Genomic DNA, 26,448 nt, shown 5'->3' with positions numbered 1-26,448 from the left:
ATGGTGGTCCAATGAAGGCAATGATAAAAACGGTAAATTTGCATTGTGTTTTGTTAAATGTTGCCTGAAGGCAGTTTTGTGATTGTAGATGTGACTTTATTTGTGCTTTTTTTTGCATCAACTTAAATGGGTGTGGCTTGGCCTACTGCTGCAAACCTGCATGCCTCTGTGTGTTTGTTTATATGAACACACTGTTATGAGAGTATCAGAATAGGACAGATCCTAAAAGAACATTCTAGAGTTGAGTTAGCATTTGGGAAGGGAAAGTGAGAGAGCCTTTGTTCCATCTGCTGTCATGGCCTTTTCCAAAGGCTGCCCTCTGCTGCCTGTGGCCTGTGAGTGCGTGATACATTATGATAAACAGGTAGGAACTAATCTAATCAAGCCTTGGTTGTGTATCTTTTCATCTAAAATGCGATATGAAAATGTTGTTTTGATTTTATGTTTGCTGGCACTTGTTTCTCTTTTATTATAATACAGATGTCTGTCCATCCAAACCATATGACAAATGGTAATATTTGCCTCTCTGCGATACTTTACTTTCCGTTCGCATAACAAATAACTCTTAGTGCCCATGCTGGAATATTCCACATCCCAGGAGCAGTTGTTCATTATTTTCCTGTGGATTTATTCTATAAAAAACATATATTTAAAAAATCTATAGAATTTACATTTTTCAAAGAATTAGTTATTAGATTTTATGATGATTTTTGCTATGTATTCAGCAATCTAAACATTAGCTTGGACTACGTTGAATACTTAATATTGAATACACTGAATATTGAATATTGGTTACATCAATTCAATTATTATTAGTATTTTTTTTTTTTTTTTTGGTCTAGCTATGTTCTGGATCTGTGTGATTTGTACTTGCAGACCTCGGGTGAAGAGGGTGTGTCACGTGTGCGAGTGACCAGCAGGAGGAGCTCACAGAAGGTGGAGAGAGTGGCTGGACTAGTAAGCCGCTCTCATATAGAGACACCAAAGGTCAGTAGCTGTTAAAAACTTTATTTATAACATATAACACCTTAAAAATGGTGCTTTTAAATGTGTCATGAGATCTTTCCTGGCATAGGGATTTGTTACTGTGTGACGTAGAATGTCTACTTCATCTCAGTGCCAGTGCTCAATGGGCTAATGGCCTAGGATCAGTGTGGTTTTCAGCCTTTTGTGTTTATGCTGCATTTTTAGATGCTGTCTGAAGTATATCTTTTAGATGCTGTCTGAAGAAATACTGTAATTTTCAGTGTTATACGCAGCACAGCAAATCAATATCAAAACAGTTGTTGATATTTTGGTTAAACCTGAAGCACAGCTTGTAAAAAAGTGCATGCTAGGCTTTTTCCCTTATGGGAAAACCTAACTGTGGAAAACCAATGCAGTGGAATGCAAAAACACATTTTGTGTGTACGACTTGCCAGTATATAAGTTCTTTGATCATGCATATGTGTTTTTATGACTTGGAAACTTTAAAATGTAGTTTTGTGTGATATGCTGAGCATTGTAGTGGTGAATTTTGCTGAATAAACGCTGAGGTTTTGCATCAGCTTGAATGGGTTGGAAAATTATAAACAGATGACTGTATGCCATCCTTTTGCAGAGTTTAAATTTATAGCAGGCACTGAATTAAATAAAAACATCATCATTTCCATAAATATTGTAAATTAAAAGCCTAATACATGATTTTTGTACTTTTTTTTTGTAAAGCAAATCTTTAATGAAAAATATCAAACAGAATTCCTTTGAACATATTAAGACATTGTTAAAAAAAATCTGGGCTAGTTAAAATATCAGGATGGCAAATAGAAATTTTGTATAAATCCTTGTTGGGCTCTTGGTGATTTTTTACATTTTATAATTTTGATGTAATCATAAAACACATTTCCACTGATTAGAGTTTGACCACAAGCTGATTTAGAGATGTTTTCCATGACACATATTCATATTAATGCATGCATATGGATGCTTGCAGTGCATTTGTGTGTTCACATATGTAGATAGTAGCTAGGCTGCAGTGTAGCTGAAACAGGAAGAAATAAGCCATGGTGACGCTGTTAATCACCCAGTCTTTCAGAAATACTCTGAGCGAAGGCACAACACTCAGGTCCTACTATATCATGGCAGCTCTCATTTTCACGTCCTCCCAATCACAGCACCCCCAGCGGCATGTGGCGGCACATTGCCTGCGGGCGCTGGCGTTTCATATGAGCGGAGATCTAGTGCGAGGGACGGGGGTGTGAGGTGGAGATGGCAGTGTGGGTGTGGTCTCGGGTCGTGGCTGAAGAGCGTGGGACCGCCGCGTTGAGAACAGAGAGCCTCCATTGTCTACATCAAAGCACAAGGCAGCAGCGTTCTGTTGACAGCAGGGCTGGCTGATGCTGAGCTGAATGTGGTGTCGTGTCTTCCACACATTAGGAGGGGTATGAGGTGGAAGGGAGGGATGAAGGGAGAGCTGCAGAGGGAACGAGAGTGGGGGAGGATGGGGGGAGCGAGGCGAGGGCCGGTGCAGTGCAACGCAGTTAGAGCTGGAACGGACACCTAGAGCTCAGCCTTCCGCATGTTGCCATGGAAACCAAATTCCTCCCCCTACTTGCATCCCTACAGACTGGTTGCCTCTCTCGCTCCTGCTCTCGTTGTCGCTGTTTTCCTGTCTCTGTTGCATCTTTCTGCATCTCTCATATGTGTTCAGTCGCATAACATGGCGAAAAAACGTGTGTCGCATCAGACAGAGTGTTTATGCGATGCTCGAGATGAGACGATGCAGAATTAACAATGCAAAATATGTATTTGGCAGCACAAAGGAATCTCTCTACATTCAGAACCCTCTCTATGATCAGGCTTTCTCATTCCCAGTCAAACATTTTGAGTTACCCCCACTACATTTTACCTTTGCTCTTTTCTGTTTATCCTGCTCTCCAGGCCCGTGCACGATTCTTTTACTCATCCCTCTTTTTAACACCTACAACATCTCACCACGTACACACTGCAGTACTAAATACGGATGTCACTCCTGTTCTGAGAGTTTAATCCTGTTTTGTACACATACAGCTCGTTTAGGCGAGTGACAACCACAGTCTACGACCAAATTCACTTTGAACAAAGTAGTAAGATCCGAACTGCACAACGAGTTGTTGATGACGTATTTAAAGACACATCAGAGCACTAAAAATAGTTCACACACAGTTTGGTTTAATGGAATTGGAAACCACACTCTGCACTATTAAACAAACAAACAAAAAATGTAAATAAAATTAACTGTCGGTTAAGTTCAATTTGTCTTAGTTATTCATTGCTCTATTGTTTTTTTTTAAATAATTGACATTCTTTACTATCTTTCTTATCACCATCTTTATTTACTTTGGTCACTGTCAAAAGGGCTGCATGATTTTAGGGGGAAAAAAAATGTAATTGCGATTTTTCTGATAAACTTTTTTGAAATAAAATGTGATTTAAAAAAACGGCACTTCTTTGTAGGGCTGCACAGATTTTGGCCCAAAATTTATTTGATATATGTGACCCTGGACCACAAAACCAGTCTTAAGTGTCAATATTTCGAAATTGAGATTTATACATAATCTGAAAGCCGAATAAATAAGCTTTCCATTGATGTATGGTTTGTTAGGATCTGACCATATTTGAAAATCTGGAATCAGGACGTGCGAATCTGAGGGTGCAAAAAAATCAAAATATTGAGAAAATCGCCTTTAAAGTTGTCCAAATGAATTCTTAGCAATGCATATTACTAATCAAAAACGACGTTTTTATATATTTACAGTAGTAAATTTACAAAATATCTTATTTTTTTCCTTTTTTTTTTTAAATACAAAATATCTTCATGGAATGTGTTCTTTACTTAATATACTAATGATTTTTGACATAAAAGAAAAATCTATAATTTTGACCCATACAGTGTATTTTTGGCTATTGCTACAAATACACATATGATAATATGACTATAAAGTACAGCTACTATTATTAACTACAACAACAACAACAAAAACAATAATTATAATAACAATAATAATAATAATTATAAATTCTAATAATTATTTTTACTACGTACAAATATTAAACACTATGAAATTGCTATCTGTAATATAATAATTTTAATAATATAATAATAATAATTTATAGTTTTTAATAATAATAATAATAATTCTATTTTACAGTACAACTGTACAATTTCAGTAGCCTACCAATATCTTTATAATCTTCATTATCAATCATTAAACCATTAAACTTTCATTTTGGTGTTACTCATTACATGTTTGGGAAGATTGTTGGTGCATATTACATTCCCAAATGTGTGTTATATACAATTGTGGACATGAGTTGATGATTGTTAAATTATTGTTGTTATTTTATTATTGTTTACTGTAAATATTATTATTTACTGTAAGCCATGCTGCTCTGAGATGCTGAAAACACCAGATCACAAGCTGCTCACGTGTACGTGAACACAGTGCCGCACTTCACTCTGAAACATGAAGCGCATATATTTAATGAAATTGCAGCCTTTGCGATTTGATAATCCATTTCATTTTAATTAATCATGCAGCCTTATCTGACGTTATTATAGGCATTAATTAAGGCTATCTAGGGGACTTTAGTCCATATTTGTTCATATAGACATTATTCAGCCCTCTCCTATTGTGTGATCAGGACAATTCAACACTGTTGTCAATCCCAAACACTGGTTCTATGAACGTAGCCTCAGAGGCCGATAATTTAGGGATTCATTCCTGCATTTAAATGCGGCTGTCACTCTCGCAGTGTACGTGGCCCTTATCAGACCCTCTCTTTTCTTCAAGACCTCTTAGTTCTCCAGTCATTTCACAAGCATCTCATATTCCCTTTCTCTCTTTTCCTCTCTCTCTCTTTCTCTCATTTCCCTTATCATTACGCTGTCAGTCGGATGTGCGGTGTTTGGTGCAGCAGCTGTTTTCTGTCACCAGGCCTATTAATAGGAGTCACAGCCTTCACAGGCACTTTAGTTTATTGTGTCAATGTGGAGGAGCAACAACTCGATGAGTGTTTAGGTAAAAACCCAAAACCCCTTCTTGGCCTTGCAGCTGCACATTCATTGCAATTCAAAATGTATAGTGTTTGCATTTATTTTATGCATTACTAATTATTGTATCGTGTTTATGTTGCCTATTCAATATAGACTATAATCACAGTATTTCAAAGGCTGCCCTGCACCTGTTTCCTACAGCAATTCTCTGCAGTTCATTCAAAGGAAACCTTCAAGAATGTTACTGCCCCTTTAAGACTGCCTGTGTCTCACCTTGCCTTATATGGACATACATCCTGTCAGGTGACAGGAGTGCAGTCACATGGGCTGCTGTGAGAATGCACAGAAATTCCAGAAATTTTCTATAGATACCTTCGATGTGAGAGAATATGTGGGGGTTGTGAGGCCGACTGGGGGTTATGTAATGTGGGAATGCAGAAACTGACAATGAGGCTGTCAGATGTAAGATATGCTGTGTGTCATGAAGTACACTCTACATCCCTTTGTAAAACCATAACACAACCATTCTCAATTATTTCATAAATCAACAGTAGGCTTTCTTCCAATTTCTCAAGAGTGGGTCAGAGATTGGTTTTCATTCTCCAGGAATTCTCTCAGTGTATTCATGCAGTATATAATACTATATATAATATCTGCAGATATATTTTATTAACTAAGGATACTCTGATTTTTTCTTAGTTAAAGAGCAGTCGAAACCTTCAAGCAGATAGAAGGTGCATTCTTAAATTGTCTCTTTTTTTAACCGTCCATCTGTAGTACTTTTCTTCATTCAGCCTGGGAGGATGCATCTGTCTCTACCATCACACAGTCTCTCTCTATGTGGTCGTTTGCAAGAAAGAATAAGGCTGCAGATAGAAATGAAAATATGTTTTGTGTGCATATTTGAGCCATATTAAAACATCCTGCACCAGCTTTAAATCAAATAATATTTTTAACATTTCTACACGGTTTTGCACTGGCTTTACATTTGCATATGTAATTATTGTTGCAAGAACATCTTAGATGACATTTAAGAGGCACTTAAATGTTACTCGCAACGCATGGCCCCTTTACATGCATTAAACTATAAGCTTTTTTGACAGTGGATGTGGTGCAATGTCTTGGTCTGAATAACTTAACCATCTTGTTTTTTTCTTTTCTCAATAATCACCCTTTGTGATGTGCCTACTGATATTCTAGCTAATATTGACAGACATGGCCATTGATTGGCTGTGACTGTCTTTTTTTAAGATTTGATATTATGTAATTCTTTAAGGAGCAGCATTTTTCCCTAGAGGTACTAGAAACGCCCACATGCACTCACACTCTGGAAGATACCAACACAAACACATGACATAATGCAAGCATGAAATGCATGCATATAAGCACGCTCCGCTTCCCTGCCTTCCACTTTCCTCTTCATCCTTGGCCAGCTACATTAAAAATTCCTCTATGGAGACCATGGAAGTCTGCATCCTATATGAGAACGTGCTATATAGACAAGGGGAGCAGAGGGAACAGGGTGGTCGTAACATGTGCCCAGTCATGTGTGCTGTGACGAATATGCTTGCATTGCCTTTTTTCAGCCACCAAGCACCACCCGTACGCTCCCCATTGGCATTGGCAATGTTTCTGTGTGATCCTCGCACCGTTCTTATCTCCGATTGGCCCTCCTCCTGGAAATCGGAAAGTTTGCCGGAATAGTATATTGTGGTAATGAAGTGAGTTACCGTTGCATATAATTAAGTGTGGCTGAGCCTGCTGTTTGTGCCTCCTGGTGGGGTCGGAATACAATAGTGTGCAATGCCTATTAGAACTGACTCAGGCACAAAAACAAGTGAATTCACACATGCATAAACGGAGAAACACACACACAAATGGTCATGCATGCATATAGTCACATCAGTAAACACTCAGTTGGTTTCTAATGTTTATAGTCTAGTATATTTGTAATAGTACAACAGTCTAACAGGCCAACATCTGTTTAGATTCAGCTACAAATTTGTGGCATTTCAGTTTAAGTAATCTTGTCAAATCCCTCAATAGGAGTGTCACTTGGGTCACTGGTTGTAATCAAATTAACATGGATTTTTTTAGTGCTGTGGAAGTATTGCCTTTAGGTATGCAAATTTTCATCTACAATAGTGAGTAAATTCAGTAATGTCTTAACATAAAGAAATAACAATAACAAGAAATTGTGCAACTCAAGACTCTGATTCTGTAGAATCCAAGAATTTCAATAAGCAATTTTCTCAAAATCAAATCCATTTTGTACTATCTTCAAGCATTCTTTTTTATCAGCAGTTGAATGTAAGTTTCATAAAAATGCAACATTTTGAGCAAAAAGCTGAGAAAATCGCTTTTTTATCAAATACTACATCTGGATCATATTCAGTACGATGATCAAAGCAAAGAGGCAGTAGATTGCTTGCACTGTCCATTACCACTTCCTGGACTGACATTTCACTCGGTAACATCTGGCAATTTTTATTTATATGCTGTTTATTATATGTTGTTTATTGTGGTTACATATGAGTTCTCTCATTTCTGCATCTTTGTTATCTGTGTTTTTGATCAGTACATTCTGGACTCATTCAGGTGGTGCATAATAGCATCCCCGAGTGTATAACTGTGAAAACCCGGAAACACGGAAAATTCTGTGTTTGGCAGGGAAGCATAGTCTCATAAATAAGCAGGGTAAGAGCTAACAATTATATATGAAAATATGTGAGTAGAAAACTAACAGGAAATATTGCAGAGAACAGTCTCACTTTAAAAATATGGATTTTCTCCAATCATTCCACACTACCAGATTTTGGCTATATTCATTTAAGAATACAAATGTGTTTTGACAGAACATAACTATGAGACGGCTAGCAGTTGAAAGCTATAGGTCTGAAAAATTATATCAAATGTTATTTTCATTCATGTTTTATTCTTTGAAGACAAATATTTTTTGGTCTTTGATGTAGAGCAGTATTTTTTGGAGTTTATCGTCAAGCATTTTACATATTTTCATTGCTAGTTTGTAGTTTCCAAAGTGTATGGTTTATTTTATACTAAAGTAAATGAACAAATGAACCTAATTCACAAAGAGATTAAAACATGGTCAACCATCAGCCCCTTATGTAGCCCGTCTCCAGTATAAACCCTCAAGGCAGGTCTTCGGTCTTTCTTACAGTGAAGCTGTGGAGCTGAATGCAAGCAAGCTCTCTGCATCTCCATTCGGGCTCTGTGTGCTGGCTGATTTTCAGGAGCGCTGGCCCTTTAAGAGCAGTCACTGAAGCAGTCAGTCCTGTGTTGGTGCTGCTGCTGATGGCTGTGCTGTGAGTTGATTGGCTGTGGCTGTCAGGGCTGAGGTGCTGGAGGGATGCTGCTACGCATCTCCCTCTCTCTCCCTCTCTCTCTCTCTCTCTCCCTCCCTCTCTTTCGCTTGCTTGCATCCCTCCGTATAATCCACATCTAGGGCAAGCAGGCTGAGAGTCAATCCAGTGCTCAGCTCCTCTCTGCCGGCTGGGAAAAGAGTGAGAGAAAGAAGGCAAGAAAACGCTTCCCAAAGCAGGAGGAAACGCAGAAGGAAGAAATCTGGCAAGCAGAGACATACAGAGGAAGATTTGATCACGGATATCATTTATATAGAAATTGTTTATATATATATATATATTTGTACACACGCATATCAATATTTATAGAAATATATATGTATACATATATACCTGTATATAACTGTATTTGTGCTTGTCTGTTTATATCAATATTTTTATATGTATTTGTGTGTGTGTAAATATATACATATATAAACAAATGAATATATATATCTATGAATTTATATACGTATCACTGTGAACCAACAGAAGCAAGAAGAGAACTCGACCATCGGGGCTGGTCTCTGATTCCGAGATCACATACACTATTTTTATTATATTTCCAAACCTTTTGCATCGACCGGAGGGAGACCACCAAGCTTTTTCTATTTTTCATCGCCCTGTTGCTACCTCCTCGTCTCATCTTTTTCTCAATCGGGAGGAACAAAGAGGAGGATAACAAGGTTGGTGAAGATTCCTGCTGCCGTTCCGTGAGCCGAGCTGCACTGCGCGCTGCGTTTGATCTGAGCAGGCAGCAGCAGCAGCAGTGAGATAGAAAGAGACAGAGAGCGCCGCACCGCGTGAACTAGCCAGCATGCACAAACATCACCACTGCTGCAAGTGCCCAGAATGCTATGAAGTGACCCGCATGGCCGCCCTGCGCAGGATGGACGCCCCGGCATATGGAGACTGGCAGCCCGAACCCTACGGATACCCGGCAGGCTATGGAGGCGGCCAGACCTTACCGCCCCAAACCTCGGGCGGAGGAGGGGGAATGGGTGGTGGGGGTACATTGGGAAGAAGTAAAGGGAAAATGATGTCAGCTGGGGGTCCTGGAGGCCCCAACCCCAAGAGCCAATCCAAGGGCGGCCCCAAGGTGAACGGTAACAACTCAGGAGGGCAAGGAGGATGGTGGCCCGAGTGCACCTGTTCCAACCGGGACTGGTACGACCAGGTAAATGCCGTTTCTGTGCCGCTGGGGGCATTGAGAGTAGGCAGCAGGCGGTAGGCAGTCGGTGTATATATGCTCGCTAGGTTGAAACTGAGAAGAATCAGAAAGCTCCCCTGTAGCTGCTAGAAGATGCATCGTTTTTTCAAGGGATTCATCCAGTGTTGATCCTTTCATACTGCATGTGCTGTAATCTTACAGTATGCTCGTCAAGATTGATTCTTGCAGAGAAGGAGTTTAATCTTCATGTATTTACTGCTCCATCAGTGCTTTATGGTTTCATCAATCCCCTACGTACATACTTATCTAAACCCTCATCTGACAAGGATTGACAGGGCCGCTGTGACCACGCAACAAGTGCATGTAGCTCCGCCAATTTAATTCAAGGATGGCAGTGACCTGCCAACACTGCTGACCAGGCAAAACACATGGTCAAATCTAATATCCAGCAAGTAACAGATTCTAGATTTGTGAGGTGAAGATGTGAATGTTTTATGGATGTGTGTGTGTGCACGTTTCTTATTCGTCTCCAGTCTGCTGTTCTAGTCTCTCATTGAGAGGTGACGCGTCTTGTGAAGTATGATATACACTTTTTGTCTGTGACTGTTCTAGCTGCATTTTAACCTCATATTCAAACTGAACCAGGGAGCAGAAGCTGTAATTAAGTGAGGTGTGTGTGTGTAAGTGGCAGCAGGGGTGGGGGAAGGGTCGCTCTGAATGTATAAAATGGAGGAAGCAGGCTCTCGTGTGAGAACGAGCCCGCATGCATGCTCTGTGCCTTCAGTGTGCGTGCATGTCTACGGTGTGGGGGTGCGTGCGAGTGCACAGGTTTTTATTGGTATTTGTGCATGGCCGAGGGAGAGAGAACACAGAGAGAGCGGCGGAGACGCAGAGAAAATGGAGGGTGAGATCTCGGTGGCAGCGAGGGTGAAATTTCACCGAGCGCAGGGAGGGAAGGCGTGAGCAAGGAGCTGACTAATTCTGCCTCCGTTCAGAGGATGGGAGAGGCATCAGTCAAAAGCAGTGCGGTTTTTCACTCATTCGCTTTTGTTTTAATCATGAATTATGCATGTGTTCTTGGCAACATTTGCTGTAAACCGAATAAATGAACCCTCAAGATGTGACTGTTTATTCTCTGTTTCTGCGATAATTTCCTTCTCATTTTGATGTATGGCGTCTAGAGAGGTGAAATAAATCAAGCATATATCGTCTCCTGTGCGCCAAATGCAATACCTGATAGGCACGAGCACTCCTAAGGCATATTGATGGAGTGTATGTTTAATTAATGAGAAGGAAATAGTTTAACAGGGGTATATAGGACAATGACACTATTAAAGCTTCTCGTATGTGAGGAGGAGACCATGGATCATCTTGCTGGTTTCTCCTCCTCTGGCCAGGCTGTTGCCTGTCAAGATTATTAAAGAGGCTTTAGTTATCTTTGAAGGCCTTGTGGATGTGTTTCATTTGCCAAGGCTACCGCTTCTGGGGAAAATTTGAATGAATTTCGGCTAAGAATGAGGGTTGAGCAGTAAAAAGGGGGAAAACGTTCCTCATTAGGGGGGGGGAGAGGATTGGCAATCATCAAAACAGAACAGGAAAGTGCTGGTAATAGAGGTGAAAGTGCCAATGTGGAAAAGAGAGAAATCAGCCAATAAAGACAGGCTGGTTGAGGAAACAGAGTGGGTTACATAAGAGAAGGCAGTTGGTGGAGACGCTTTGAGAGAGAAGCTGTGGATTTGTGTGCTAGCTGTTTGCCCCCGACTTTCTGTAAGGCCACATTTATTGGTTTCTAGCACTCTGAGTGTGTATAATATATAAACACATTCGTATCTGCAGAATACATTATATTCATTGCGGATGAAATCATGTAGAAGATTCTCGTTCGTTTTGTGGCAAATAAAAAGATCGGCTTTCTCGCACTGTGTTATTGTGGCCAAATTGCATCACCCCATCGCTTCAGCTCTGCGTTGTGCTTTAATGGTGAAGTGTGTGGGGTTTCTGCACCACCAGCATCACCAAACAGAAAATAACTGTTTTTAACATCCCCCATTGAGAAACCAAAACAGATCCTTCCCCTAAACCATACAAATTATTTTTTTCCTTTAATAGGAGCGTTTGTATATTTGGAGAATGTATTTAAATGTTAAAAAACAATACAGTTTGACTTTAAAGCAGTATCGCCTATTCATCATTTGTTCATTGGTTTTAAAATCAACATAGAACCAGTTTTCACAACTCATTTAATGTATTTCTGATGTGTGAAACTGGATACTGAATGAGAAAAAATGTAGGACAAGACTTTTTTTTTTCTTAATCTATGCTTAATTTTGTTAATCTGAATTTGATTGGATTGTGAAATGTGAACGTTAACAGAATGGAACCAGATGATTAGGAAAGAGTGGTGTAAAATGTTAGAAAAACAATGTGCAGTGGTGAATCATACACAATCTGACCAATAAATACTAATAGGGTTAATGTTGATTTCAAGATTATTCTCTGCATTAATTCAGTAGATATTTGATGAGGCAGTCTCAAAAGACATGGTCAGCTGTTGGAGGACAAGAACATTTCTTCGTCAAAGTAAGGGATGTGTGTGGAAGGACTAGGCATCTTCAGAATGAACCGCCTGTCTCCACCAGGCACCAATTTATCATTTTGTGCTCTTGAGCTTTATGGCACAATCTCATGGTTACGATTAGTGTTAAATAACAAATGCCCCTTACATCATTCGTTGACAGAATATTATACTTTTTTGATATATGTACCTATTGTAAGTAAATGAAGATATCTGGGGGTGATGCATACTGTATGTACTGTTCTTGCTAGTGCTGGATGTTTTTCTGTTGAGTTTTTGTGATTTCTTTATATTAATATTAACTTCTCGATGGGGCTATATGCTAAATTACACTCCACATCCTGCTCGGTCGCCTGTCTGTCAGTGTATGTGTGCTCAGGAGCTGCATGCATCACATATGTTGAAGTGTATTTGAAGAAATCTGTGGGAATGAAGGAGCAGATTTTAAGAGAGGCTTTACTCCTCAGATGTCCTCGGCTCTTACCCCCAGCTGCGATACAGACAGCCTCCATCTTAGAGATGAAGCTTCTGCATCATATCAAGAAGGATGTTTTTTTGTTAACTCATCCTTGTAGCTGCAAACATATGGACCAGGTTGAAATATGTGACAGTATGTGTTCTGGCTGCATTGCAATTAGAAAGGCAAATGGATTCTGTTTTTTAGCTTCTCGTTGTCTCATTCATAAGATCAACCATTACTATAGATGATTCATAGATCATTATCTTCCTCAGTCCTCCCGAGATATGAAACTTAACAAATAAATCATGTTAAATGCTGCATATTAAATAGCAGGGGAACTATAAAACATTTATTTTCATCAGTAAAACAGTAGTAAAGCAAGCGTAGCATATTTCTCGTGTCTACTACATGCAATATTTTATTAGATAAAATATTAATTGAAGAATTAAAAATGGATATTTAATAGCTCTTACACTTGCGTCACTGCATGAGTTAAGCAGTGAATAATATTAATGAGCAACAGGCATTTAATATGTAATTATTTCCTGGAGCAAATGACGCATTGTTTTTGTTAGCCCTGTTGTAATTGTCCTAACTTGGGTACTGTGTAATTCGGTTATATGGACACTGTATAAAATGTCACTCACATTTTATTATCCTATGTAGAAATGTATTTATTTTTTTGTCCACATTGTGCATTCTATAAAGACAAACATAGAATATTCAGTTAAAATTATTAATTAAAACCTTTTAAATAGATTTAGCCTAATGATTTGGTGTGGAGCATTGTTTTCATATGCTGCCATATATTATATTTTTATAAATACATCAATACATTTTTTATTTTATTTGTAAGATTACGAAGTTAAATGACCAGTGCATTGTGTAGAAGCACTTGTCAGCATAACTGTTGCCATATGCCATCAAAAACAGCTTTATCCAGTATCCTGGACAGTTGCAATTGAGAGGTTATGAGAGCGGACGGTAAATTTGTTTATATATTATTTAAACTACTGCATGACATGACCATTAGCTTCATGTCTAAGGTCTTTCTTCAAGCAGCAATATAAAAATTAAGAATCTTTGAAGATATAATAAGAAGTATTTCCTGAAAATAAAAATTCAGTTTAAGTTATTAATGAAACTACATTTCCATCAAAAACACAATTTGTTGTGCACCCACATGCTTGTGTGTCAACATGCTCCTAGCAGTTGAAAGATTAACGGCACATTTTAAGAATCACATTTATCCATTTTAGGTTACATGCGATACAACTCCTTAATGGTTCCTCTTGCAGATGCCCAGTGTAGCCAATTTATGAGAAATCTTGATCAAGTATTTGCATTCATTAGAATGAAGCCTGGCATCACAGTGCATTCAGTGCAAGACAATGCAAGGAATACATTCAGCTTTTCTTTTTTTTTTTTTATAAAGCATCTCATTAATGGTGCACCCTGCTATATCAGAGGTGATATTCTGTGCTCTTGTGATCTCAGCAGTAAGCCAAGTTCCTCAGTTGATTATGCATGTCATAAATCAGGAGCAGGGCTAGCATATGTGAGCGCTTACGGATGGATCGCTAGCTTGAGACATCAGCATAGACAGTAATGTATTCATCTGAGAGGAGGCTGGGTTTGTGAGAGATTTTAACAAATTGGATTTTCATTTGAAATGCGGGGTTTTGGGTTGCAGAAAGGAAATGGGATGGGGGTTGGGGGTTATGTTGTAGAGGAAGATAAGGCTTACCTCATCCATTCCAGACGAGACCAGTTTAGGTTTGGTCCCACGAGACACTCCTCTTTCCACCAAAACCAATATATGTCCTTCTGGAGAACTGAGAATTTATCATAAGGCCACACATGTGAAGACAAAGTACTACAAGATTAAATGAGAAAATGGAAGTGTAATATATATTAATATATAGATTTTGTCCTCTTATTTTTTATTTTTTAAGTATTTATTTTTGTAGGATCAAGTTTACGTGATCAGACTTGATTTATCTCAATAAATCTTAAATATCATGTTTGTAAATCCCATTAATATAGGGTACATTCTGCTTTATTCTATTTTATTTATTCTATTGGATGCATCTCATCTGAAAATATTCTGAATTTTACTTTGCAATTATTAGGAAAACATACAGTATAGTGCATTAAATATTGTTAATTTTGTTGATTATGTACACAGATGAGGTAAATCCCATCCTTGTGCAACATTCATCTAAACATACTTGACACTGACAATTATTGACATTGTCATATGCTTTTACTGTATAGTATAGCACATTTGTTAAATGAGATAACTAAGACTTGCCACATTTCATACTCAAAGTGTGTTCCTTCAAATGGAAACATGGTCTTGTAGGAGAACGGTGTTTGATTCTACCCAACACTGCATAGGTACCCAATTAACTTTAGATGTTGCCATAGCGACAAGAAGGCTAGAAATCCTGCTGCCCGAGAGAGAAAGCTGAATTCGGTGACATTTTACAGACATAATCGTGCATCTTCATGACAGCATTTTTATTTGCTGACGCTGCAGTTACCATGACATGCAGAACTTCACAAAATGATTTTTTACTACATTGTGCATGCACTGATCAGTGATATAATCTTTGCAGCCTGGGCTCACTATATCACAGTATCCTACTCTTCACACTACACACACATATGCAGCTATTGAAGCAGCTGGCCTGGACAGGAAGATGACCACATCCTATAGTTCATTTCATTTACAGCATTATGTTATTGATCTAGAGATCTACAAGACTGAAAAACCTACCACATTTGCTCAGTAAGTGATTGTTAGAGTTCGTTGTTTCACGGCCTTCTCACTGCTGATTAAGTATCAGTTGTCAGAAGGCTCAAGGATGCTGAATGCAATCCATCAATCCATCACCCTACTCAAAAATATTTGCCACACACACACATGCAAGCCTTTATAAACCTGTTCTTAAAACAAAATGTACTCAGCCTATAAAAAAAACGACGGAGGAGCGCATAGAAAATCACTGCAAATGCACTATAAAACGGAGGAGAAGGCACACTGCAATATTTATGCATACTTTTAGAGTTGGATTTTACACACCGAGAGAGGGTAAAGATGTGTCCCTGAGAAAACTTTAAAGAGATAGTTGACTGTGTTTTTATGGGACCTAGTGGACTTGCGGTGTGATAGAAGTTTGGTTTGATCTGTGATGAAGTCTGGCATTGTATATGCATAGAACTTGTATGTTCTATGCTGGCCATTCATTTTATATCTTTGGCTGTTTGCCTGTTTCTCTATTATCTATCCGTCCAGTGAAAGAATCCACTGTTGAGGAAATGATAATAAAAATGTCTGTTGTGTTATCTGAATATTTGAAACAGTGTGAAAAAGAAACAAAAATAACATGTTGTGGTCTTGTACTCAAGAGTGAGTGTTAGTTCTGTTATTATGTAAGCTCCAATTTAAACCATTTAATGGCAAAGCAAGGTTTGAAATTATTTCCATCAATATTTTTCACTTTTAGCCCCACCACAAATTATTAACTATTCTTTTTTTTTTAAGACCAAAGGTTTTTACTTTGGAATAAATGGAATTAAAAATTATGCAGCTTTACAAAATGCAGTGGCAAGCAGTGTAAAACATTTCAACATATCCTCGTTTGTGTAGATTATTCTTATTTAAATGGGCAGAATTTACAACAGAATGTTCAATACATCACAGAAAACCAATTGCGCAAGATTGCAAGACTAAAAAGTACATGAATATGATCCACAAACGAAAGAAGTAGTGCCAACGCAGCACTGACCTGATAAGGGAAAGTGACGGTTCTGTCATCTGGCCCAAAACTGTCTCATGTTGTCCCCTAGCCATCAGGCCACTCTTATTGTCGAGCCCTAAGTTTGTTTATGACATTTGTAGAGTTGAAGAAATTGCTCATCTGTTAATCTTTGGATCTCGTAATGAAAAATGAAGCACGTTATTAAGATTCAAGTCATCCGTTGACCTGCAGCAGGATGTTTCTGTGCACTAACCTACTGCGTGAGCTTTACACATTGTGATATTTCCCCATATAAATACATTTGTGTGGGTGTTAATGTGAGTGACTGTATTGCTCATGGCCATTGACCTGTCAGCCATATGCTCTCAGCTGGCGGCCCTGTTGGAGCGCAGCTCCCCTGCTCCGCTCTGTGCCACACGTGGGGTGGGGAGTCGAGAGGGCTGTTTATTTGTTTGCTCACCTGCTTTGTTTCATTTCTTGTTTTTGTTGAACGCACTGGTGACTGTCCTGGAAAACAGAAGAATAGCGGTCAGCTTACTCATCTTATTCAGTTCTGGATGCATCCACCATGCTGACAAGGAAGGCAGACATGTACACATGCCACCGAGAGCCACGGCACAAGCGTCGCTTGCTATTGCAGCATTGTCACAAAGCCCTCCCTGCTGCTTCAGTTTAAGGGCTAACATCGCAATGAATTTTAGAGCCTATTTTTAGAGAGCTTTCACAGTCATTCCCTCTTTTGTGCCGTTACTCTTCCCCTCTCCCTGTGTGATGCTTGAAATATCAGTGGCTGCATTTTGCGCCGGTCGGCGTTAAAACTCCCACACGAGATCATAGAATCTGCATGCATCACAATCAATAACTGGAGAGTGCTGATCCACGAGCCTCTGACTCTCTCTGTGTGTTGTGGGAGTCTGTGGGTGCTTTTAACGGAGCTTTTGAGCTTTCCAGTGCTCGTAATTTTAGACCTTTTTGGCTTTTACCTCTGCTGTGGACTCACTTGTGAGCGTACAGCAATTGCAGTCCTAGAATATTCTATGTGCAGAATTGCTTGCGTTCATTGCCTTTCATTAATTTCAAGGGATGTAGTGTAACGTACCTTGTGCCGAGCTCCGACCTGTGAGTAAAATTACAGCAATAAATTACAATGTAATTAACTGACAGATGGGAAAACTATATTTGTGCCAAAATGTTCTTTTATCAGATTTCATTTAGTGATGAGGCATCGGTTAATTATATCTTTAGAGTACAGGTCATTGTGCTCTGCACAGCGTGACCCGTGATGTCCAATTTGTGAAAATTTATGAATGAAAGTCAAACAGATTCATGAATCACTACTAATCGATAAGATTTATTCTCACTTGATAAGCATTGAGTCATTTTTGATTATTGCTGATCATTTGATTATTCCTGTTGAAATGAGCCAAGAACCATTGCTGTGCAGTGTTGTAAGACTTACTTTATACCGACTGTTTAAAGGTATTGTAATTAAAGAAAACATTCAAATGTGTGACAAAAATACAATTGGTTATTTTTTTAGCATAGGTAGGCCCAGTTGTAAGGTTGAATTGATTGATGAACTTTGTGTGTTGTTTTGGGAGCCACACTAAAAAAAAAAAAAAAACATTTAAGCTTTCCACTTTTAACGTTTCATAAAGCAACATTTGACAATTTGTTTTTAAAACAAGCTGAAATACTTTCACAAAACAGAGGGATTTATGTGGCACAAATGCAGTCATGTTCACTAGAGTGACAGCATTAACTGGAGTACAAATTTACAGCAAATGCAACTAGAAAAACACCCTACTAGTTTATATAACTTCACTGAAAAATTGTGGAAAGCAGTATTTCACTTTATATTGACTATAAAAATATGATGTAAAATGTATGCATGTAATTTCCCAACTTTAAAAGGTTATTTAGCACCCAATTTTTCCATTGGTCATATAAAAATATTTTTGTTGCATTAAATGAGGCTTTTAAAAATAGAAAAACTGCAAATTTATATGCAAATTTAAATGCTTTTTCATCCCACTCAGATAATGTTTATATGAGACTGCCAGTAAAGAGCGTTTCTTGCATGCAGTGATGCTCTGTGTGTCATCTCTCATTGCTGCATTATCTAAGTAGCCCTTCAGCCATTTTCTGGACGTTTCCAATTTTTGTAGTGTTTTAACCATCTTTTTTCTTCATTCTCCTTGTTCTCATCCCTTTTCCCTCAAAAGTTTCTTCACAGCCTCCAAAATAGCATCTTTCTTCAGAGAACATTTATGCACATTGCTTTAACACTGTTTGCTAATGCAATTAGTGTTGTCGGTCTCTGTTTCTCCCTAAAAGGATGTGCATAAAAAGCAGCTGTAATTACACCACTGTAATTCTTGCACCTTTAAAATCACCACAAAAACCTTTGTTTTGTCTGTAGTTGATACAAATACGTATTGTAAAAAGAGAGATTTTATATAATTTATATCAGATAGTATATATATGCATCTCATTGGTAACTTTGATAAATCACTATCAATTACATAATATACTTAGATCAATATAAATGGATATGAAAATATATAAAAGTTTGTTAGTATGCATGTTATGTAAAGTAACTAGATTTGAAAATTTTCTGAGACAATGTCCTCCTTCACTCAGGAGATTTTTGGGATTTTTAAAATCCATTTTATCAGGGGTTGAGGATTGTTTTGAAAAATTGATCGCTTAGAAAAGTAATAGCACATCTCTCATTAACAAGCTGCGTGATTTGAAGCGTCTTTTATGTCCGTAGCGCAAGCGTGTGGGACGAGCTACGCATCAAAGTTTAATTACGTAGGGTTACTGGTTCTTTGTTCCTCCTTTGTGAATACCACTATTAATGTTATTATAAAGTGTCACTAATTCATTTTTCATATGCAGCGTTTATTCCGCCTTACCTTATTCGGCTCTCAAATTGGGAGTGTTCAGGCTACATGCGTCCCATAGTGACTCATGTCAGGGCACATTAATGTAATCCAGTTTTTTAATCAGATCTTTGGCCCTCTAGAGGTTAAAGCTGTTATGCTTTTCTAACACATTGCATTGGCTTCATTGGACATTGGCTGGATGGAGTAATAATGGTTTGCATGTATACATCCACTTGCACACAGACTTGCTCACTCATGCTTCCTCTCCAGAGAGATACAAATCAAGCAGAACATCCCTGATATCTGAGCGTCCCAGCTGCCTCAGGCCACAGATACAAGGGGGTTGTGCCGAGCCTGTACAGATAACGTGCTGGATTATCGGCCCGCCGTTACATGGTTTGCAGGCAGCGCGTCTGTGTTTGATTTAACACTTGAGTTTTACGGAGGGGTTGGCTTAATTCATTTACAGCTCAGCTGAGAGCTAAAGGTAGAGCGTTGATACAGGTGTATGTAGGTTGATTGCCAATGTACTTTCAAGGAAATGCTTGATCTGATTGCAGTTTGGGAAATTTTGGTAACGTTTGGAGAAATACATTTCTACAGTTAATTTAAAATCAAAGCATTTGAAATGAATTCATTTAATTTAAATGATCAACATTAAATTATTTCAATACTACAGTATTTGACATGCATGTATATATCTAACAGTCTCTAAAATATCACATACTTGCTTGCAAGACCCACAGAAACTTGTGACATGTTGGCAAGAAGCTGAGATGCTAAAGCACACACTAGATGCTTCTGCTGTATTTTTGTCTTGCAGACCTAAAAAGCTTTATTATTTTATATTAGTCATCGCAACTTCGTGACAGTGTGGCTGTACTGGGAAGCAGAAGAGTGAAAACAAAACAAAAAGAAAGAAATCCTAGGCTCCCATTAAAACGTTTCTTAAAGCATTATTTTCTCTGTTAGCTCTGATGTTATATTAATCTTGTTTGATTAATATAACATGATTGATTGTTATACATGTTAAATATAATAAGTATTTGAACTAATCATCATTTAGCATGGTAGTGATAATTGATAATAATCAATTTTCATTCAATTGAAATATTTAAAAACGATAATAATGTAATACTGTTACATAAAATCTTTAGCAAATCTCAAAATTAATATACATTTTTCACTTTGTAGTACATTATAGAATTATAGCTAGAATTATTTGTGACATTATTTCAGTACATTTATTAAGCCGTTTTCTTTGTGGCAGCACTTGGCTGCTCCCAAAAATGTAGGTGATTTCAGATTTATTATTTCAATGCCCCCACAATAATGGTAAAACCTGACCTCCACTCACAAAAAACGCATACGTACATTCATGAATGCTTACGTAAGCTCTTTAGTACACTGCAGGATAATCTCGTTGCATATTAACCCCCATAATAACATTTGGGAATGCCACTATATTGTGAGTTTGCACTATTTTAGTATACTGACTTACAGGAGTATGTGGCTTGTGTAACACAGAGAGTCGCCGCTCTTTGAATAGGCTGCTGGAGTCGCTCTAGTAGATCCTGATCAGCCAGCTTATAAAACTGAATGTGGGCCCTCAGTGGATTAATATTCCACATTAAAATTCCAATTATATAATCAGCCAAATCCAAGCACTGCATATGCTCATCAGAATCGCTGCAGAGCTTGTGATGGCGAGGGCCAGCGTTTGAACCTGAGAGAATGACGCAATAGAGGTCTGCTTACCGTGAACACTCTAATATCATTTTTGCCATCGGTGTTGGGCTGACTGTGTGTGGTCATTCACAGAACATCCCTCGCTGAAGCAGTGACAGCATGCCAGATTTTTAATGCTTTAACCTCAGGGGACGTGAGGCCGCCGTGACATTTTGAACCTCCCGACACAACCCTGAAAAAGAGCAGCACTTCGCATTTTCTATGACTGTTCAGTGTAAGGAAAGGTGATTAATGTCATGAATTATGGGGAATGTATGAACCTCCCAGCATGTGTCTGTTTAAAAAGGCTGATTGCTTGACAGCTCTAAATACAATTTACATCCTCTGAGCATTCTCTCGTCAATCTGTCCACTGAGAATATGGAGTAATGAGCAAGAGTCATTTATGTAATTACTTTTGGTTTATGAGTTATTAAATAAAGCTCAAACCCAAGTAAAAAGTCTTTGAACAATGTAGGAGAGTTGTTAGCCTGAATAAAACTGTTTGACATTGGATCTGTCGAACAAGTGACCTGGGTGCACATGTAGAATTTAGTCTGATTGTGTTTGATTGTTCTTTCAAGGTATTTGATCTCTGTGGAGATTGTTTTTTATTGTTCACTCATGACAGACAGAATCCCATCTTTCATGATTTACTGTAATAATACGTTTCTAGTCATCTTCATAATGTCCTTCCTTTCAAATCATAAATCCTTTGCCGTTTTGATTGGCTTTATTTTAGTGTTTTTTGTGTGATCCTTGCTTACATGGTTGTCTAAGGTTGAAAGTTGAATAAATAGTTTTAACTCTGCTTAATACGCTATTCAAAAAGTTTTTTTTTTTTGCAAGATATGCTCACCAAAGCTGCATTATCTGATCAAAAATGCAGTAAAACAATAATGAAATTTTACGATTTAATCTAATTTTATACATTACTCCAGTCTTCAGTGTCGCATGATCATTCAAATATAATTATAATATGTTCATTTGGTGTTCAAGAAACATTTCTTATTATTATCAATGTTAAAAACATGCTGCTTAATATTTTTGTGGAAACTGTGATTTTTTTCAAGATTCTTAAATAAAAAGTTCAAAAGAACATAATTTATTTGAAAGAAATGTTTTGTAATGTTAGAAAATTATTTTCTGTGATTTTTTTTGATCAATTCACTCCATCCGTGCTGAAAAAAAGTATTAATTTCTTTTAAAGATTAAAAAATGAAAAATCTTGCTGACTCCAAATATTTGGAAGGAAATGTATATTCTATAAAACAGGTAGTTCTGGCTCTAAAATACAATTGAATACAATATTGGAAATACCCAATATATATCTGTGACTTTACGTCAGTTTGCATAGTTTCTTGACAAATGATTTAAAATAAGGAATTTAATTTTTTTATTGCCAGGCAAGATGGATTTATTTGTATAGTTATTTATTTATTTTTTGGAATTTTCTGTGCTGATTTTATTTTGTGATATGCAGCCATTAAACATGTTAAAGCATAAATAAATATTTAAAAATTAATACACAAGGGAGTTTGTGTGGAAATGTGTGAATGTCGGATGTTCCAATTCTGTGGAAATTCGCAAAGCTTTCTGCTGAGTTTTGTGCTTTCTCCATATGGACCAGGCTATTACATAACAGAAATAGATGGTGAATAATGTAAGTGGCTCTGAACAAAATAAAATTGCGTCTCTACATGTATGAAATAGGCTGATATTAGAAGTCCATTTAATTTTAGATCAGTATATACTTTCCTTTTACCTAACCATAACACCCGGCCCACGTCACCTCTCTGATGGACTGAATCATATTCTCAATGCATCGTACGAACAGTTCCTCCACTTCTGATTGCGAATGGTCTGTGTGTCCTCCGATCAGTGGGCGTGATAAAAATGTGAAAGTCAGTGACGGTCACTCCGATCACAGTGGAGATCTTCGCTATGGGGCTTCAGTTCTGATATTCTCTGTCTCCTGTCCAAGGTGTGCAAGAGAGACTGCAAATCTGGCCTCTCTGTGGGAGGCAGATTGTTTTGGCAATTCCTGATGTGATACAAACATTTAAAACAAAGCCTCTTTTCACTGCTATTTGGCAGTAAATACACCAGCATATGGATAAACGTCCTCATGAATGTATTCATAATTGCACACAGAAAGTAGTGGCACAGCACTTGTTTTTCTGCTGTCGTTCTTGCCGTTGTCCTACTTACTGTAATTCTTCACTTTCGACACCTACACAAATTGGTCAGCCAAACTGAAAGCAGGCACACGAAGTGAATGGAGCGATGTGGGTATGATGGAGTTCAGGGGTGTAGCCCTGATCCCATAGTCATGACTTGGGAAAGTGTAGAAAGAATGGAGTCAGAGGTGCCCTTTGACATCTGTGTTTGTTGTTTTAACACAGCTCTCAAAGGATTTTACTGTGTTCTCCGTGACCCCGGCGCCGCTCCTGTGCACTCCGGTGCCAACTGTGTCTGTGCTCATCTCTGTGCTGCCTTCAGGTGGCCTGAGCTGCTCGCAGGAAAAGCTTACAGAGACAGTAATGTCTGAGCCTGTGAATCACGTCTGCTGCACTTTTGCCTGCTGCACAGAGCGTTATGGATTGCCAGAGTAACTGCTGGAGATGCAACATGCAGCAAGGTCATGATGTGAGAGGATGAGGCCTGCCAGAGCAAAGCTGATGTCTCATAGACATTCGCTACATGGAAAATTACAGTCAGTATTGCAGTTCATAAAGGAATAAAATTCACTTGAAAATGAAAATTGTCATTACTCACCCTCATGTCTTTTGAAACCTGTACACTACAAAGATGTGTATTTAACTTACTAACGAAACTGTGTAAGACAAGTCTGGTTTAAAGAATTTTGCTGGTTCATTAAGACTTATATGTAAAACTTAAAAAAAAAAAACTCAATAACTTAATTTAAAATACATTCTTTCAAGTCTTAATGACTGAGGCAAGTTGCTTTACGTTTTTAAATTTGAATAAAATGAAAACTAAATGCATTTCAAATCACATGAGCCAATATTTTATTCACAATAGAACACAGATAACATAACAAATGTTTAAAGAATTTTATGCACAAAATGAGCTCATTTAAAATTTGATGCCTGTTACAGGTCTCAAAATAGTTGGGATAGGGGTATGTTTACCATGGTGTAGCAGCTCCTCTTCTTTTCAAAACAGTTTGAAGACGTCTGGGCATCGATGTTATGAGTTTCTGGAGTTTTGGTGTTGGAATTTGGTCCCATTCTTGACTGATATAGGTTTCCAGCTGCTGAAGAGTTTGTGGTCGTCTTTGATGCATTTCGTTTAATGATGCGCCAAATGTTCTCTATAGGTGAAAGATCTGGACTGCAGGCAGGCCAATTCAGCACCTGGACTCTTCTACTACAAAGCCATGCTGTTGTAATAGCTGCAGAAATACACGTCGTCTGGAGGGGAGCATATGTTGCTCTAAAACCTTTATATACCTTTCAGCATTCATAATGCCTTCCAAAACATGCAAGCTGCCCATACCGTATGCACATATGCACCCCATACCATCAGAGATGCTGGCTTTTGAACTGAATGCTGATAAAACGCTGGAAGGTCTCCCTCCTCTTTAGCCCGGAGGACACGGCGTCCGTGATTTCCAACAAGAATGTCAAATTTAAGTTTAAGTTTAAATTTGGACTCATCTGACCATAGAACACTTTTCCACTTTGAAACCAATTCAGTCCATTTTAAATGAGCCTTGGCCCACAGGACATGATGGCGCTTCTGGACCATGTTCATATATGCTTCCTTTTTGCATGATAGAGCTTTAGTTGGCATCTGCAGATGGCACGGCAGATTGTGTTTACAGACAGTGGTTTCTGAAAGTATTGCTGGGCCCATTTAGTAATGTCAGTGACAGAATCATGCCGATGAGTGATGCAGTGTTGTCTGAGGGCCCGAAGACCACGGGCATCCAACAAAGGTCTTTGGCCTTGTCCCTTACGCACAGAGATTTCTCCAGATTCTCTGCATCTTTTGATGATATTATGCACTGTAGATGATGAGATTTGCAAAGCCTTTGCAATTTGACGTTGAGGAACGTTGTTTTTAAAGTATTCCACAATCTTTTTACGCACTCTTTCACAGATTGGAGAGCCTCTGCCCATCTTTACTTCTGAGAGACTCTGCCTCTCTAAGACATCCCTTTTATAGCTAATCATGTTACAGACCTGATGTCAGTTAACTTAATTAGTTGCTAGATATTCTCCCAGCTGAATCTTTTCAAAATGTCTTGCTTTTTCAGCCCTTTGTTGCCCCCGTGCCAACTTTTTTGAGACCCGTAGCAGGCATCAAATTTGAAATGAGCTCATTTAGTGGATAAAAGTGTAAAATTTCTTCGTTTAAACATTTATGTTCTCTATGTTCTATTGTGAATAAAATATTGGCTCATGTGATTTGAAAGTCTTTTAGTTAAAAAAACGTCCCAACATTTCCTGAATTCTGGTTGTAATATGACTTTTTCTATTATATTATATTATATTATACCTGGAATATAGTTAAGTAGGTCATTTTTGGCCTTTTTAAAGCTTGGCAGTACCTGGTCACCATCCTTTTTCACTGTATGGAAAAGAAAAGTGTGGACATTTATCAAAATGTCTCATTTTTGTGTTCCTTGAAGGAAATTCATTTTTCCTTGGTACAAGGAAAATAAATGTAATGATGGCAGATGATGGCAGAATTTGCATTTTGTTGTGAACTCTCACATCAAAATGCCTGAAGTCACATTTCTCGTAATGACAGCTAGACAACACAGATTTCAAATAAAATAAAAAAATAAAAATTCTGATTGAATATATTCCTCGTTCTTGGCACAGGACACCACGCAGAGGAGTGGGCACAGCTCTCAGCTTAGCAACAAGGGGTAGCAACCAGCTAGTAGCAGAGAAGAAACGAGCATTGGACTCAAAACAACACTTGTTATTCGTTTCATTCATTCTATATGAATGTAATGAAGTACGGTAGCATTTTAATATAAATCTCCACAGCAGACGCAGTGGCGTATCGCATCCCTGCATCAGATTCTCTCTCAGCCTGTTGTGATAGAATGCAGAGCACTCTGACTTCTCATCTCAATGGTGACTGAGGCTGTGTTCACAGTGTAATGATAGAGATGATTACAGCACTGCTGCGGCAGTGGTTCACGTAACCTGGCAACAATGTGATCAGACAGGGCAGGGTAGATTGAATTATTAACCCGTATTTTGCTGATGTGTTCCTCGTCAACCGGCTCCCGCTAGTCAGACTGACGCTGCATAACTCGCAATATATTACATACCGTAGACGCTAAAGGCACACTCGGGCTAGCTTGGGTTATTTATAGCCCCTGTAATATTTAATATCATCATTTAGCGCTAGTTGAAGGTCAGATTGGTGACCTCGCTGAGGCTCATTTGGAGCCGCTCACCATGACCAAACAGAACACACAGCCAGAACATGCTT

At 38.3% G+C, this 26,448-nt stretch overlaps 1 protein-coding gene across 7 annotated transcripts in view; it reads left to right on the top strand.

Annotated features, from left to right (window-relative positions):
- dlg3 (discs, large homolog 3 (Drosophila)) overlaps positions 1-26,448 on the top strand; it is a 90,313-nt gene that overhangs the window by 11,369 nt on the left and 52,496 nt on the right. For 6 of the 7 annotated variants that reach the window (XM_058797147.1, XM_058797146.1, XM_058797145.1 and 3 more), the window contains exon 1: positions 9,054-9,553. In XM_058797147.1, the coding sequence (XP_058653130.1) occupies positions 9,194-9,553 (360 nt within the window). In that variant the 5' untranslated portion in view covers positions 9,054-9,193. Of the gene's footprint in view, positions 1-876; positions 988-9,053; positions 9,554-26,448 lie in introns of those variants that run through there. The other variant, XM_058797141.1, reaches the window with a different exon arrangement.

This window comes from Onychostoma macrolepis, chromosome 14, assembly GCF_012432095.1.
Source record: "Onychostoma macrolepis isolate SWU-2019 chromosome 14, ASM1243209v1, whole genome shotgun sequence".
Taxonomy (NCBI): Eukaryota; Metazoa; Chordata; class Actinopteri; order Cypriniformes; family Cyprinidae; genus Onychostoma; species Onychostoma macrolepis.
The sequence above is the reverse complement of the archived record's forward strand: the minus strand, read 5'-3'. Positions and strand labels throughout refer to the sequence as shown.